Source organism: Phocoena phocoena, chromosome 2 (assembly GCF_963924675.1).
Source record: "Phocoena phocoena chromosome 2, mPhoPho1.1, whole genome shotgun sequence".
NCBI classification, from domain to species: domain Eukaryota; kingdom Metazoa; phylum Chordata; class Mammalia; order Artiodactyla; family Phocoenidae; genus Phocoena; species Phocoena phocoena.
Window position 1 is genome coordinate 87,463,270 of NC_089220.1, and position 15,549 is coordinate 87,478,818.

The following is a 15,549-nucleotide window of genomic DNA, read 5'->3' on the forward strand; positions in this document are numbered from 1 at the left end:
TTTTCTTATGGGCTGTTATTTTTGCTTACAGGCCCTGAGTGGTGCAACGTCCTTGGTATTTGACCGATCCATGATGAGGGAGCTGACTTGATGCTGACATCAAATAATATCCATTGTAACAGCCAGGGGAACAGGGTGGGTGGAAGTGGTAGAGTTCCTGTTTCCTACTACTCTTTCCTCTGGGAGGTATAATCCAAGATCGGCCAGCAGAGGGGGCGAGAAGAGGTGGGGAGTAGGCATTTTGGAATGGTCTCCTAAAGAGAAGAGGTGGGGAGTAGGCATTTTGGAATGGTCTCCTAAAGGACAGCAGTGCCTTTCTTAACACATACTTTTCCACAATCAGATGGCGTCACACAGCTATTAAAGGTCACCTCCTTTGTCTGTGCTTTGATTCCCATCCTCCTCCTGTTGTAGGACTTTGTAAACTTTCTTCGCCTTCATTACTCTCCACCCTTCCCCGCCCCGGCCACTTTATGGCAGTGCTTTCATTATCATGCAGGCATGCTGTAATATCACTCTTTAAAAGAAAATCGTTCCTTAACCTACAGAGACTACTACCTACTGTCCAATTGCTCTGCTACCCTTTCAGAAGATTCCAAATTGACTCTTTCTGTAGTCAGTGCCTCCCTCCTCTGTCACATCTCCTCATTCCACACTCCTTTTTAAAAAATAAATTTAACTTTTGGCTGCATGGGTCTTTGTTACTGTGCGTGGGCTTTCTTTAGTTGCGGTGAGCCGGGTCTTCTCACTGCAGTGGCTTCTCTTAATGCGGAGCACCGGCTCTAGGCGTGCGGGCTTCAGTAGTTGTGGCACGTGGGCTCAGTAGCTGTGGCTTGCAGGCTCTAGAACACAGGCTCAGTAGTTGTGGCCCATGGGCTTAGCTGCTCTGCTGCGTGTGGGATCTTCCTGGACCAGAGCTCGAACCCGTGTCCCCCTAGCCTTGGCAGGTGGATTCTTAACCACTGCGCCACCAGGGAAGCCCACACACTCCTTTCTTAAAGTACTTTCTTTTCAACTTTGGTAGCACCACTTCCGTAATTTTCAACCTATTTTTTTCAGATAACTCCTCCTCAGTCCCCTATGTTGGCTTTTCTTCCTACATCATCTCTTCCTCACTCCTAACTTGTAATACATCTGTGTGCTGATACTCCCACTTTTGTGTCTTTATCCCTGACCTTTTCCTTCACCTCCAGACTGCTCTTCACCTACTTGATATATCTACTTGGATTTCTAACAGGACATATTAAAGGGTCTAAAATGTTGATTATAACCCTTCGCAATGCATTTTTCCTCGTGTGTTCCCCACTTAGTCTAGGGCACCCACCATTCACTCTGCCTGGGAGTCATCCTGGATTCTTCACCACCACCCTTATGCAGCCCATCAGCAATGTCTGTCAACTCTTACTTCCAAAACCTTTTCCAAACTTCTCTTTCTCTCCCTAAAGCTCTTCAATTCTTGCCCCAGCTTTGGAAAAAGAACTTCTGAACATTTTTTTCTCTGCTTTCTATCCTGTTGCCCTAACAATCAGCAGTCAGAGTGATCTTCTCAAAACAAAATCACGTTATGTCACTTCCCTGTTTAAAATTCTGACTTCCCAGCAGTTAAAAATCCAGACTTTAAAAAATAACCATGGCTTACAGATGTGTACTCTGCTTACCTCTCTCCTACCTTATCACCCTCCCCCCCTTACCTGTATACTTCAGTCACACTGTCCTTCTTTCTTTTCCTGAGACACACCAAGTTCATTCTCACTCTGGGGGCTTTGTGCTCACTAGTGCCTCTGTATGGAATACTTGTCATTGATTCCAGCTTAATTGTAACCTCTACTGACAGGCCTTCCATTCCACTCCAGTCACTCATCCCCCAGTTTTGTTTTCACCGTGGTATTTATCACTATTTGATGTCTTCTGTCAGTCCCTGTCCAATCAGAATGTAAGCTTCAGAAGAGCAGGGGCTTTTCCTTGGTCACCACTGTTTCTCAACCACCTAAAATGGTACCTGGTTCATAAAAGGGACTCTTGTGTTTTTTGATGAGTGCATGACCTTGTTTGTCAAAGTAAACCAAACATCCCATATCTCAAAGGAGATATTTATATAAAACACTCTTAGCTCAGCTAGGGCTACTTATAAAAAATGGCAACAGTGGAACAGTTTCCAAGGTCTATTGTTAGACATAACAAGGACTTGTCCCTTACATTAAGGACACTTGAAGCTTCACACATAGGAGATATAATGAAAGCCGTTTTCTTAACTTACAAACAAACTGCCACGCTTCATTCTATTATCTTTTTAATTATACCTCATTTTGCCTTGCCTTTTTAGGCACATAGTTCATAGTTTCTGAAGCATAAGAAAAGGTTTTGGGCAGGGTTCACCAATATATCAAGGCATACAACTGTCTTCAGACTCTCTGGATCGCTTTAGGCAAAACCCATACACAACTAATGTCTGATGTTAAACTCTTCCCACATATACGTATTCCGGAACAACCTGATCAGTAGATCAAGGCAAACCTACAAAGAGAAGAGGTGTTAACTCCGAACAACTTCCCTTTAAAATATTGTGTGATGTGATTAATATGTCTCTTTCCAGCAGATGGTAAGTTCTGAGAGATGACCTACATGTTGTTTGTGTGTTTACATCTTATTTACATTTGAGTTGTCCCTCAAATACTTCTTTAATGAAAAGTTCATCTTCTCAAACTAGTTCTTACCCTCAGATAGCTTAGCATGATAAATAATCAAAGTTCCTGGGAATAAATGGAAAGGTTTGGCTGAAGAAACAGGCCCCACGACCCTAACTTGGAGCAGACTGGTTACTCAGTAAGTACCAATGCCTAGAAATACTTCTAAAAGCAAGTTATCCTCCCTACTCTTGATTTAAAAGTAGTAGAGGGCTTCCCTGGTGGTGCAGTGGTTGAGAATCTGCCCACCAACGCAGGAGACACAGGTTCAATCCCTGGTCTGGGAAGATCCCACAGGCCGCGGAGCAACTGGGCCCATGAGCCACAACTACTGAGCCTGCGCGTCTGGAGCCTGTGCTCCGCAACAAGAGAGGCCGCGACAGTGAGAGGCCCGCACACCGCGATGAAGAGTGGTCCCTGCTCGCCACAACTAGAGAAAGCCTTCGCACAGAAACGAAGACCCAACACAGCCAAAAATAAATGAATACATAAATAAATAAAGTAGTAGAGAAGTGACAGAACCTGGTCTGGGCTTGAATAGGGGGCTATGACCTTGTTTCCACAGTCACTTACTCCATCCTAGCCTCCAGCTGCTGTACCAATTGTTTGTCCACATGGTGACAGAACAGAGGAAGAAGGTTGCTGGGGAAGGCCAGGGGTTCTGCCAGAGAGGCTGTGGGCATCTGAGCTATCTCCCAGGCAGTGAGAACTACCATGTCTGTCCTGGAGGGCAGAGAAGTAATACATCAGCATCTTTGTATGCACGCAGGAAATAGGCTCAGGGCCCAGGTTTCTTATTGTCTTTCTACCACCACTATCACCCTCTGTACCTCCAGCAACTGAGAGAACATTTGCACATTTGGTATGTGCCAGGCAATGTTTAGTGCTTTACACACATCTTCCATCTCATTTAATCTTTAGATCTCTAACTGGTTAGTACCCTTATCCTTAGATCCCTAGTTTATAGATGAGGAAACAGGCTAAGGAAAGTAAAATAATGTGCCCCAATGTTATGTTCCTGATAAGTAACAGAAGCAGAATTCACACCTAGGTCTGTGAGTAATTAAAGGGACAAGCTTTAAGAGCCTACCTTACACTGCCTTCCATGGGGGACAATGCTCTAGGGCACTATAGAAAAAAAAAAAAAGGGCAGAACAGCTACAACTCTGTTTCTCTGTCCAACCTCCTCCCTGGTGCTTGAATAAACCACTCAGGAAACATCTCATCTGGCTCAGCCTATACATCCCAAGGGTACTGAATAGTATTTAGAAGGCTTTTATGATCTTACCAAGCTGTGTGGTCACTGCTGGGTTCCTCTAGGGAAGAATCCAGTGATATCAGCTGTTCCCCATGACTTAGCAGGGCATAGAGCAAAGATATTCCAAACTGCAAGTGATAAAGTATCCAGAGTAAAGTTAGTTTACCCTAGGCATTCAGTGCTTCCCTGGCTCTGCTATTTCCCAACTAAGAGGGCAAGTTCACAGGTACAAATGGAGTCCAACACCCATAACCCCATCAAGTTTTATACTGGCTGGCCAAGAACTCTGAGCCCTTTCCAAGGAAACCACTGCTCTGAATAGTCCAAAAGATTCCTCTGGGGAGTTGATGAAATGCACACTTGTGGGCTCCACCCCCGGAATCAGAGACCATAGATCAGGAACAGACCCAGGAATCTGATGTGGGTAGGCTGTGGAGCCCATTTTAAGAGGCATTCCTTTAGGCAAAGATCTTTAGAGGGGTTCACAAGATAATCCACTAGGTTATTAGAAGATATGAGGTCTTGCACATCTGGAGTCTCATCTTGTATTTATTATGTACCTAAGTATAGTGTTCCATGTACATGATTTATAAACACAGGTGGTATAGTTCAGCAGTTTTTTGGTAAAAGGGATTCACTATCAAAAATGTTTGGTGACTTCTGATCTAGAGGTGATAGCAGCACCACCATCAGGGAGCTTGTTAAAAAAGCAGCCCCACCCTGGGTCCATTCCAGATAGTACCTGGAGCCACCTGTTTAAAGACAAAAGCCTCCCGCGCGTGTTACCTGATTCTGCAGCACCACAGTGACTGGCCGCTCTGAGGAGCCAGGTGGTTGCAGCATGAGTCCCTGAAGTCCTTGGAGGAGTTCATGGAAGGTCAAGCGGCTGATACATTTGCCCAGAGGTTCGAATAACGTTTGCAGGGCCTGCAAGAAGGTCAGTAAGGGCCTCTCTCTGACTCCTCGACAACTTCACCTCTGGTCTCTTTCCGTGCTCACCAGCCTCTGGCCCCTTCTGGTCAGGTCAGATCTACCAGGCCTATCACCACTCAGGTGTCTCCATCCCTAGCACTGGTCCTTCAGTACCCACTTGTCTAGGATGCCTTCCCTAAGCGAAGTAGCTATGGGGCTCACCACTTATCAGGGGGCCCTGAGCTTCTCAACATCCAGAGCACATTCACACCTGTGTAACCATAGGCCTGTGGGTTTTCCTTTCTTCATTTGCCTGAAGATGATCAGCTGTTCTTGTGGTAGTTTGTTCTGTAACCCCCTCACCTGAGGGTAGCAGGGTCAACACTCCTTACTGCCCAGCACATTCTCTGGCTTCTCTGGGGGAGGGGATTGGAAGGAGGAGAAAGGGGAAGAGGAGGAGGAGTAAACATTCCTAACCCATCCACAGAACCGTCCTCTCCTCCACTCGATGCCACAGTACCTGATCAGCCACATCCCTCTTGACAAGGAGGGGCAGATGGCGGGTGATGGCCAGAAGAAGGCTGACAGTTCGATCTCGGGGCAGAAAGGGGAGCAGCCGGGCCACTAGGGCTTTTCCCTTCCTCACAGAGAGCACCTGCAGGAAGCCATCCGCTGCCTCCCTACAGGTGACATAGGAGAGCATTGCAGGGATCTGCATAGAGCAAAGGGCCACAGGCCAGAAAGGAGAGGCAGAAGCTAAGCCACTGTCTTTGCTGAGCCGTCCCTTCCTGGGCTGAGGTGTGACCCTCCCACACTCACTCCAGATTATTCTGTTCCTGGGTCTTTAAGGCCTGGAAGAGCTTCTCAAGCTGGTTGCTCTGCTGCTCACAGGGCTGTGCGGGCCCATCCTTCTGGCCCTCCTCTATCTCTAGTAACTGAAGGAACAGCTGGGAATGTGAGGGTGGGGAGAGAGGAAGAAGGGGTCAATGTGAGTATATCCTGTTCTCAAGGGAGGTGAGGAATTCACTGCTAAGGCTGATGTCTCACCTTCTCAATCCGGTACAACACCTGAAGCCTCTGACTGCTTGCAGCTCCTGTCTCCTAGAGAAAAAGTCCCTGGCTGTTAGCCACACCTCCACAGCAGCAGCCCAAGCCTAGGTGAGCTAGAACGTGATCTGGAAAGGCTAGACCACAAAGCCGGATCACTCTTGTTCCTCACTCTTAGGTCACGACCTGAACTCAAGCATGAGAGTGTTCCAGACCTTTCTCCAAAACCGGGGAGAGAAAAAGGCTGTAGGAAGATAATGCTCCTACCTGCTCCTGAGTTCCATGGGGCACAGCATCAATAGCTCGGCGAGGGCTAAAACACGTTGACACAGCTACCTGGCCCAGGGAACCCTCGATTCGAACCACTGCATGGAAGGAGTCAGACGGGCATGTGCCCCTCTGCTTTCCACCTGTGTCTACCCGGCTGTCCACCCCAACCCAGCAGGTCAGCCCCAGTCCTACCTGACTCATAAGCCTCCGCCTTCTGAATGTAAGGTGTGACCAGCTTGAAAGACTCAAACCTGCTCCTTCGCCCAAGCAGCTCTTCATCTGCCTGCTTCTTCTCTAGTTTCTGATAATATTCCTGAGAGTCCATGGATTAGTCAAATGTGTACTCATTGGCTGAACTTAGAGTTAGGGCTCTGCAATGCAACCTCTGAATATACCCTTGCCTACAGCATTCATTCCATAAATGCTCCTGGCACCTTAGGGCCTTATAGTAGCCACTATAATGCATCTTAAAGCACCCTAGGCCTCATGCCACCTGTTTCAGGGTCCCCATCCTAAGGACTTGAAGAGCTAGTACCACCACCAGATCTGATGGAAAGGCAGAGAGCAAAGCAGAGAGCCAGGAAGCAAATGTGTCCCAGGGTCTGCAACCTTCCTGCAATCTTTATTCCAGGTTACACATGGGACACCGCTATCCTTCCCCCTCCCTATTTTAATTTGGTGATCCTACCTGTGCTCTCCAAAATCAGTTATCTGATGGTACGAAGACCAATCAGCGGCTTGAAGTACAGAGAGGACACTACTTCAATTGGCCTCTAGGCCAGTTCTACGCTTGTGAGGATTTGTGCAGCAGCTCTAATATCTTAAGGAAGACTGTGAAATCCAGAACTAAAATAAAGCCACTGACTGAGAGACAAACAAGAATTTAAATACAGCTCCTTCATTGAACAGCAATGTCTAAAAGTCAAGAGTGGAAGATGATCACATTCAAGCAATCCTGGCAGAAGGCAGAGGGTTTTGAAGCTGGTGGGAAGTAAAGGAGGAAAGTAATGTCAATAGGAAGGAGATAAAGGTGGAAACCTCGGTAGGGGTCTCATGGAGGTTGAAGAGAAATTGAAATACAACTTAGACAACCCAAAACCCATGGACAAAGGGCAGACAGGAAGCAAACAGAAAGGAGTCCAAAAGCCTGCCAGCATTTGTTCAATTCAAGAAATTGAATCCCATTACTTATAAAAGTTCCCTGTGTTTTAGATCTTCAAAAGTAAAAAGTAAGTAGATGAATGTTTATTTTAAACAAGTCATTTCTGAGAGAAACCAAAGTGTACAAAGATGAAAGAGTCCTCATTTGCCGACTGAATAGGAGAAATTCTCAGCAAAGGACAGAGACAGAAACCTCAGAGTGTGTTTGGGGAATCATAACTAATCCCATGTGGCTGAAATTTAGGAGAAGAAGGGGAAGGAGTTTGGGATGTCAAGTGTAGAAATATGACCCCCATCGTTTAGCAATCATTCCTCCCACCTGAAGGGACGTGGCCACTGTGAGGGGAAGGGAGAATCTCAGAGGACCCACGGAGTCAGGCCCATTTGACATCAAGGTCAGAGGCTGGGCAGAGCCCCTGGGGCTCACCTGGTAGTAATAGTCATCCAGGCGGGGGTTCTCACTCTGCAGCTGAACCATCTGCACTTTTACCACCCAGTCCTTCTCTTTTCGGGTCATGAGGTTAGCACAGGGGTCTGGCTGCTGAGACCAAGGCTTCTTGGCTGGGGGACTTCAAGCCAGGAGGAGTGTCCCTTTAGGCCTACCCACCCCTGCCACAGAGAACTCCCCCAAGGAGTGGAGAGCTCGGAGCGGGATGTCGGGGGAGGACAGCAGAGTGCAGAGGTGGGCCAGGGTGTGAGAGGCTTAACTGGTGGGGCTTTGGGGGAGGTGCTCTGTCACAAGGGAAACCCCAGCATGCAGGGGGGCCCCCCCTTAATCCTGCTTCTCCTCTTGGTTTTACCTTGGTGGTCGACCATGCTGCTGCTGTTGCTTCAAGATCCGCTGGTGCTGAGGGTGGAGCTGGGTCAGATGACTGGGAAGACGTAGAAAGAAACTTGGGCTGGGTGGGAGCAAGCTCTCAGCCCCCCGCCCCCATTCCTTTAGCCTCTGGGAACCTCAGCCAGACATCTAAGGGACCCTACCTGCTTAGGACCCTGCCCAAGCGTCATCCACATGAGCATCGCTACCCTAGCTCAGCAGGGCTTACCTCCCCCTCCAGGATATGGTTTATCCCTGAAACTTGGCTACAGGAAATCCTGACACAATATAAAACCATTTGGCCTGGTTGTCAGGACTTCTGAGTCCTACTCTCAGTTCTGTCGTCCTGGCTGACCTCAGATAGTCCCTGGGCCTCCATTTCCTTACCTGTGAGGGGAAGGAATTGCACTCTACCACATCCTTCTCTTAGTGAGTTTCTCTCAGTATTTTCTGTGGCAGCTGGTAGAGGGGCAGCCATGCCTCCTCAGCCCCTACCCTCCTGAGACTTCTGGAGAAGAGCTCAGCCTGTCCTGGACCCTGGGACACTGCGCACATCCGAACCAGTACCTGAGCCTAAGGGGCCACGAGGTTGACGGGCTGCAGAGGACAGATGGGTCTGGCGAGGGCAGTCGAGGTCCGAAGTGCGGGGCTGCAGTGCTGGTGCTGGGAAAGGCAGGCCGGAAAGGAAGTGGTGCCAGGTAGTCCAGGGTCTGGGAGAGGAATTTCAGGGTCTGGGAGAAGGGCATCTCCACCAATCCTGATTTTGCTGTTGACTGCCTTTCTGCCTCTATGGTCTCCTTTTCCTTCAATAACCTCACTCAACATTTTGCCATCTTGGGGCCCCTCGAGCCAGTTGTGAGGACGCCAGACTGTGGATCCCGTTCTTGTTTCCAACAGGTCTCTCACCTCCTAGGGAGCAACTCCACGGTCCCCGACAATGTGGGGGCCTGTGCTTTCCCCACTGTGTGTGAGTCAACTCCCTGCCCTTTCCTCTCTGAGCGTTCACTCAGATCTTGTCTTTAGCCACTGGGGCCATGCTTAGCTCTTTTCGGACACCTCTGAAGCCCTCCTCAGTCTGCAGTTCCCTTCTCTTCCCGCTGCTGGATTTCTGGCAATTGCTCTACCCCAGACCATATGCTCCTTCTAGCACTAGGCTCAGTGCCGCTTATATTCTGTAAGATGGAATAGTTTGTCCTTTTCATAGGAAGGCCAGTTGTCCCAGTACCACCTCTGTTGTTTACCAAGCTACCCTGCATAAGGGGCGTTTCCCCCTTCCTACCCACACTTCACTTTGGGCGCTGCATCTCCAGAGCAAGGTCAAGGGCACAGTGAACATAACGGAAATAAGGCCCAGGCGGCATGCTGCTTCTCAACACCCAGCCTATTTCTCACAGGATGGAGACTGGAGTGACTCACCTGCCACAGAAAGTGCAAGGAAGCAGGCGACATCCCCAGAACACCAGGGGCCTTGATTCCAGGGGAGCTGAGAAGACCTTTCTGGAATGAGAGGGAGGAAACACCAGGCTGGAATGAGCCCCTGTGGTATCATCTACATTCACCTGTGTTAATGGGGGGAGGGGAGCAGCAGGACCAACCATTTCCAATACGCAGGACAGTGGCAGCCTGGCCCTCCCTCAGTTTCAAAGTCAATACAATCAGGACCCCTCTCCTTCCACTGAAGGGAAGCCAGACTGGCATCTTAGGAGTTAAGCTGAAGCAGGGTCTGAGTAACTTCATTTCTACATGGGACTCCTTTGGGTCTCTCCACCTGCTAGGGGAATCCAAGGGAATAAAGACCAGGGACGGACTGGGAAGACATAGGGGCCCAGGGTCAAAGATGACTCGCTTTCACCACCAGGAGCAGGGCCGTGCATCTCTAGGTGATGCACGGCCCTGCAAGGACCTGGATTCAGGTGAGGGCAGCATCAGAAACTAAGTAGTTGACAGAAGAAAGGAGGGAAGGAAGGAGAGAGTCTTTACTGGGGTTCAAGCCTGACATAGAAAGTGTTAGCCCACCTAGAAAGGGGTGAAGAAGAGGAGAGAGATGTGTAGCCACAGCCTGTGAGATGCAGACAGTTCAGGACAACCCTCCCCCACGTCTTCCTGCTGTGCTACCTGGATGTTACGGACAGCGCTGAGGACAGCTGGATCCCCGAGATCATTCTCTTCCTCCTCCTCTTCCTCCTCCAGGTCAGGGGCTAAATCTGGGTCCAGCTCCTCCTCCCTCTCTTCTTCATTTTGTTCCTCTTCCTCCAACTGGGAGGCACACACCAGCGCTTCCTTAAGAGCCAAGGGGTCACAGGACTTGCCTGGGCTTTGGTTTAAGTGGGTGCCTGAGGAGGAAGTAGACAGGGGTTCAGCTGGGAAGGGTCTGGTCTAGAGAGGATGCTTCTCTGTAGCACTTCTGTTCACAAGCCATGTCCAGCACCATCTTCAAACATCTTCTCTTGTTCTATGAGTTCAACTCAGCCTCACTACCCCAGGGCGCCTCTAACCATCCCCACTAGAGCAAACAGAACCTGGCAGGTGCCAATCACTTTCACTTTCTTCATCCCCTCTTCCATTGCCTCATTAGTCCCACCACAGGCTTCTCCACCTGCTCACCTCCTCTAACAGCCCTTTCTGTGCCTCTTTGATTAACCGAGTTCCAGCTGCCCTGACTCGTGACAATTTAACCTTAGTGGGCCAGGGATTTTTACATCTATCTGTTCGTTTAATTCTCACAACAACCATACAAGGCCGGTATTGATCATTTTTCTCTGAAGGTGAGGAAAACACAGGGCCCATAAAAGTTATCTCAGTCACTGTCATGATGTCGCTGGGAATCACTCCAAACCCATAGACATCCAAAACCCATGTCTATCCACTGAACCAGACCATCAAACTGCCGCACTCCTGGGCCTTTTATCAGATACCACAGACCACTTGGTGATACTACCTTTAAGGCATTTCATCTCTTCGGGCTGGCAGACTTGCTCCATGGCTGTTTCCTCTGGCGAGAGAGCATTGTCAGCCTCTGGAAGGTAAACCTGGGAAAAGGAAGAGACCCAGAGACCGTGTCCTGGGTAAGGATGGCGTGGCACCCAAACAGCCAAGGTCTTCCCCCAGCAAGGTTGTCAGAAAAGTTTTGACCCAGATCTCAAGGAGCAGGACCCTGGGCTCTCAGACTGCCCTAAACCTCCACCCTCTGACCTCACTTAGCCCAGCTCTAGGGAGCTGTCCTGCAAAGGGACAGAGAAGAGGAGCAGGGCTAGGAATTGGAGGTCACCACCAGCCTTGGTCTGTGCACAGGGCGGGGGCTCACAGCGACCTGGGTGGCGACACCCACCCCAGGACTGTGGCTATCCTTTCTGCTTAGCTTAGCCATGGCGGCCTGGGCCAGGCAGGCTCGGCTGCCCCTGGCTTTAAGATTCCCAGCCCCTCCCCTGTTCCCCTGTTAAAGGGCCAGCATCCCCAACCACTGCAACCTGGTAGAAATGTCAGCACACAAACTCATGAGAAAGAAAACCCTTGAAAGGGCAAGAGAATTAAAGTGTGTTTTTATCCATCCATGGTTGTGAGTACAGTTTATTGGGATCACTATTTGGGAGCAGATATTTAAAAAGAGGATCCCTGTTTTCTAAACCCTTAATAGGAATTTTGCGAGGTTCTTTTCTCTTCAATCCCTAAGCTTTGCTCCATTAACTTGGATAGGAAATCCCTGGGTGGATCTTGAGGCAATTACTGAGCAGCCAAGTTCTCAGTGCTTCAGGGCAGGGTGCTTGTGGATCCCTAATGTCCACCTGGTGATGCTTGCCCTTCACTGTGTCCTTGAGTGCGCATGAGCTTGAGTCTACTAAGCACTCCTACTGAGGAGGGACCCCTGAGAATATAGAAGCCAGATCTTCGAGGTAAAAACACTTTTGCATGAGTTACACAGATAATCCCATATCTTCTTGGCTGCTTGCTGTAAGTGGAAAACTGGTTCAGAAGCTCAGGACTAAAAAGAAAAGGAAACAAAAACAAGCACCTCAGGAGTGCTGGTAGCAAAACCTGAGACCCATCTGCGCCTCATCTAGCCCCTCAGCGATTCTGGGTTCTGTGCCCACATCCTGTGTTCAGCTGAAACACACAGGCTTTACAGAACTTCTGAATAAAATTTAAAATGAAGCTAATTCTCTAAATTAAAAATGCAAGTTAGGGCCCTATTGTCATGGTTATAGGGCCATGATTCTTGGTGCCTCTAAAGAAAAATATTCTTTTCAAAAGTTTTGCTGTAGGTAGAACCATATGGGTGAGGGAAAAAATTTAAATAGCCTGAAAGTTATTGAAATTATTTTCAAATATCTAATTGGGTTCAGGCCTTTTTGGTAATGCTATTCAGCTGTTTCTCTCAATAACTCCCTAATCATTTACCCTGGTATCATTATCAAAATGGCCAAATGGTGGGCTTCCCTGGTGGCACAGTGGTTAAGAATCTGTCTGCCAATGCAGGAGACATGGGTTTGAGCCCTGGTCTGGGAAGATCCCACATGCCACGGAGCGACTAAGCCTGTGCGCCATAACTACTGAGCCTGCGCTTTAGAGCCTGTGAGCCACAACTACTATGCCCGTGTGCTACAGCTACTGAAGGCTGCATGCCTAGAGCCTGTACTCTGCAACAAGAGAAGCCACTGCAGTGAGAAGCCTGCAGCACCGCGACGAAGAGTAGCCCCCGCTCGCGGCAACTGGAGAAATCCTGTGTGCCGCAAAGAAGACCCAACATAGCCAAAAATAAAAATAAATTAATTTTTTTAAAAAGGGCCAAATGGTGACTTTCAGGGTTCCAGAAGTGATTTGTCAGGTTGTTATAGAGACCAGGTGTTGGGGGAGATTCAGTTGCTGTATGCAGAACTTTTTTTTTTTTTTTTTTTGCGGTACGCGGGCCTCTCACTGTTGTGGCCTCTCCCGTTGCGGAGCACAGGCTCCGGACGCGCAGGCTCAGCGGCCATGGCTCACGGGCCCAGCCGCTCCGCGGCATGTGGGATCTTCCCGGACCGGGGCACGAACCCGTGTCTCCTGCATCGGCAGGTGGACTCTCAACCACTGCGCCACCAGGGAAGACCCAGAACTTCATTTTGAAGGCACTTCCTTGTACCAACTAGTACCAGAGCAGGTGGACTAGGGGTAGTCTGCAAGATTACAGCCCTCTCTTGGCTATTTGAAGTTTCACTTGGGACCTAGAGCCTTTTGTAAAAGTCCCTTCCCCTTTTGAAGTCTTATATGTCTACTGATCCTTCAGATTTTCTAGCTTTCTGCCATAGTTTGTGCTAAGTTTAAGCCAAGCCTGTGCTAGCCTTGAGGCATAGGCAGTGAATGAGCCAATGCTACTGGTGGACTCTTAGAACTTCCCATAATAGAATAAGAAGTACAGACAGCTTAACAGGACTTTTGGATCAGATAAAAGATATATTAGAACTGTATAGCACAGGGAACTATATGCAGTATCCTGTGATAAATCATAATGGAAAAGAATATAAAAAAATATGTGTGTGTGTATATATATATATATATAGAGAGAGAGAGAACTGAATCCCTTTGCTGTTCAGAAGAAATTAACACAGCATTATAAATCAACTATAGTTCAATTTAAAAAAAAGATACATTACAAAGGTTGGGACTTCCCTGGTGGCACAGTGGGTAAGACTCTGTGCTTCCAATGCAGGGGGCCTGGGTTCGATCCCTGGTCAGGGAACTAGATTCCACATGCATGCCGCAACTGAGAGTTCACATGCCACAACTAAGGAGCCTGCATGCCACAATTAAGGAGCCGGCGAGCTGCAACTGAGCCCGTTTGCCACAACTAAGACCCCATGCAACTAACTAACTAAATAAACATTAAAAAAAGGAAATGTTTACATTTGCTGAATAAAACACCTAAGGACTCTTCCACTTTTATGGGGAGATTTTTAATCCATTATTTCAGTTTCTTTAATGGTTGTCAGTCTATTCTGGTTTTCAATTTCTTTTTGAAGCTGTTTTGTTCAATTATATATCTTCTAGGAATGTGTCCATTCCCTGTGTGAGTTTTCAAATTTATTGGCATAAAGTTGTTCATAGTATAAGAGTATCTTTCAAATCCATGCTATACCTGTACTTTGTCCCCCTTTTAATATATTTTTTTATATATTATTTATATATTATCCCCTACTTTTTTCTTTTTCCCAGAGTCTATATATTTTATTAGTCTTTTCAAAACATCACACATAAGTCAGGGTTTCTGCAGGGACAAATAGGACACTGAAATTGGATAATTTTAATAAAATTAAATTTATTAAGATAGAATTTTAATAAAAGGATATTTATAAATGTATAGAAAAAATATAGTGCAATCGTAAAGAATAGTACAGTCCCCTGGGACTAGTAACAGTTGGTAGTAACCACTTTAGGCAAGAGAATGGAGTGTGGTTACCAGAACCTGGAGACCAAAGTAAATTCTTATGGAGCAAAGTTTTAAATATTAAAAAAAAAAATTAAACCTCAAAAATATACAAAGAAAATAGTGTAAAAATTTCTTTTTAAATGTGGAGTGAGTAGAGAAAGCCCTTCTAACCATGACCCCAAACCATAAGCCATGAAGGGTGACTGATGAATTTGCCTACATAAAAATGTCCAGCTTCTGAGTGTCAAAAAATAAAGCCATAAACAAAGAGCCATAAACAAAGTCAAAAGAACTTTATTTTGATCTGGTAATCTTATATTTACCTTTAAAAATTATTTAAAAGGACTTTTAGGTGAAGATTCTCTATAATGTTTCTGAATTTTGAGGACTCAGAAAAAGAGATATTTATGTTAAACCCAGATCCTTTTATCCATATTTCCTTCACAACTGCTGGTAATCAATATTATCCTATCAGCACCCATGTCAAAATTAACATAACACTGTTGATGTATAATATAAAAATAAGAGAGCTATTTTCTCTCACATTTACTTTTAAAATCTTATCCTTAGTTATGTGCTGAATATCTTGTAACAGAACATTGCATCCTGTGGAGACTGAGAAATCTTTTACCATGTTCTCACTTCTTCAAAAGGAAAATTTGTCCTAATTTAAATAAATATGACTTTGTATTTTTAATTAATTATCGAAATGTGTCTTAATCCATTTGAGCCACTATAACCAAATACCAGAGACTGGGTAGCTTATAAACAACAGAAACTTGTTTCTCACAGTTCTGGGAGGCTAGAAGTTCAAGATCAAGGTGCCAGCAGATTTGGTGTCTGGTGAGAACCCACTTTCTGGTTCGCAGATGGTGCCTTCTCACTGTATCCACACATGGTAAGAGGGATGGGCAAGGGAACTCTCTGGGGTTTCTTTTATAAGGGTACTGATCTGATTCATGAGGGCTCCACCTTCATGACATAACCACCTCCCAGAGGC

The 15,549-nt window shown here is 47.0% G+C and overlaps 1 protein-coding gene across 1 annotated transcript; it reads right to left on the reverse strand.

Annotated features, from left to right (window-relative positions):
• Positions 1 to 25: 25 nt before the first annotated feature.
• On the reverse strand, positions 26 to 10,960 carry PATL2 (PAT1 homolog 2). The gene is made up of 15 exons (XM_065871716.1): positions 10,849 to 10,960; positions 10,265 to 10,482; positions 9,566 to 9,646; positions 8,717 to 8,859; positions 8,133 to 8,204; positions 7,760 to 7,901; positions 6,364 to 6,484; positions 6,169 to 6,266; positions 5,902 to 5,955; positions 5,674 to 5,801; positions 5,375 to 5,534; positions 4,729 to 4,869; positions 3,973 to 4,070; positions 3,258 to 3,407; positions 26 to 254 (listed from the first exon to the last, which is right to left on the reverse strand). Exons 1-15 carry the CDS (start codon positions 10,958 to 10,960, stop codon positions 26 to 28), a joined length of 1,947 nt encoding a protein of 648 aa, XP_065727788.1.
• Between the last annotated feature and the right edge of the window lie 4,589 nt (positions 10,961 to 15,549).

Coding starts and splice junctions, on each gene's coding strand:
- PATL2 (XM_065871716.1), bottom strand. CDS start 10,960: ATGACAGTGACTGAGATAACTTTTATGGGCCCTGTGTTTTCCTCACCT. Junction 8,205..8,716: donor TCGTGGCCCCTTAGGCTCAG/GTACTGGTTCGG, acceptor ACGTCTTCCCAG/TCATCTGACCCAGCTCCACC. Junction 7,902..8,132: donor CAGCATGGTCGACCACCAAG/GTAAAACCAAGA, acceptor CCTGGCTTGAAG/TCCCCCAGCCAAGAAGCCTT.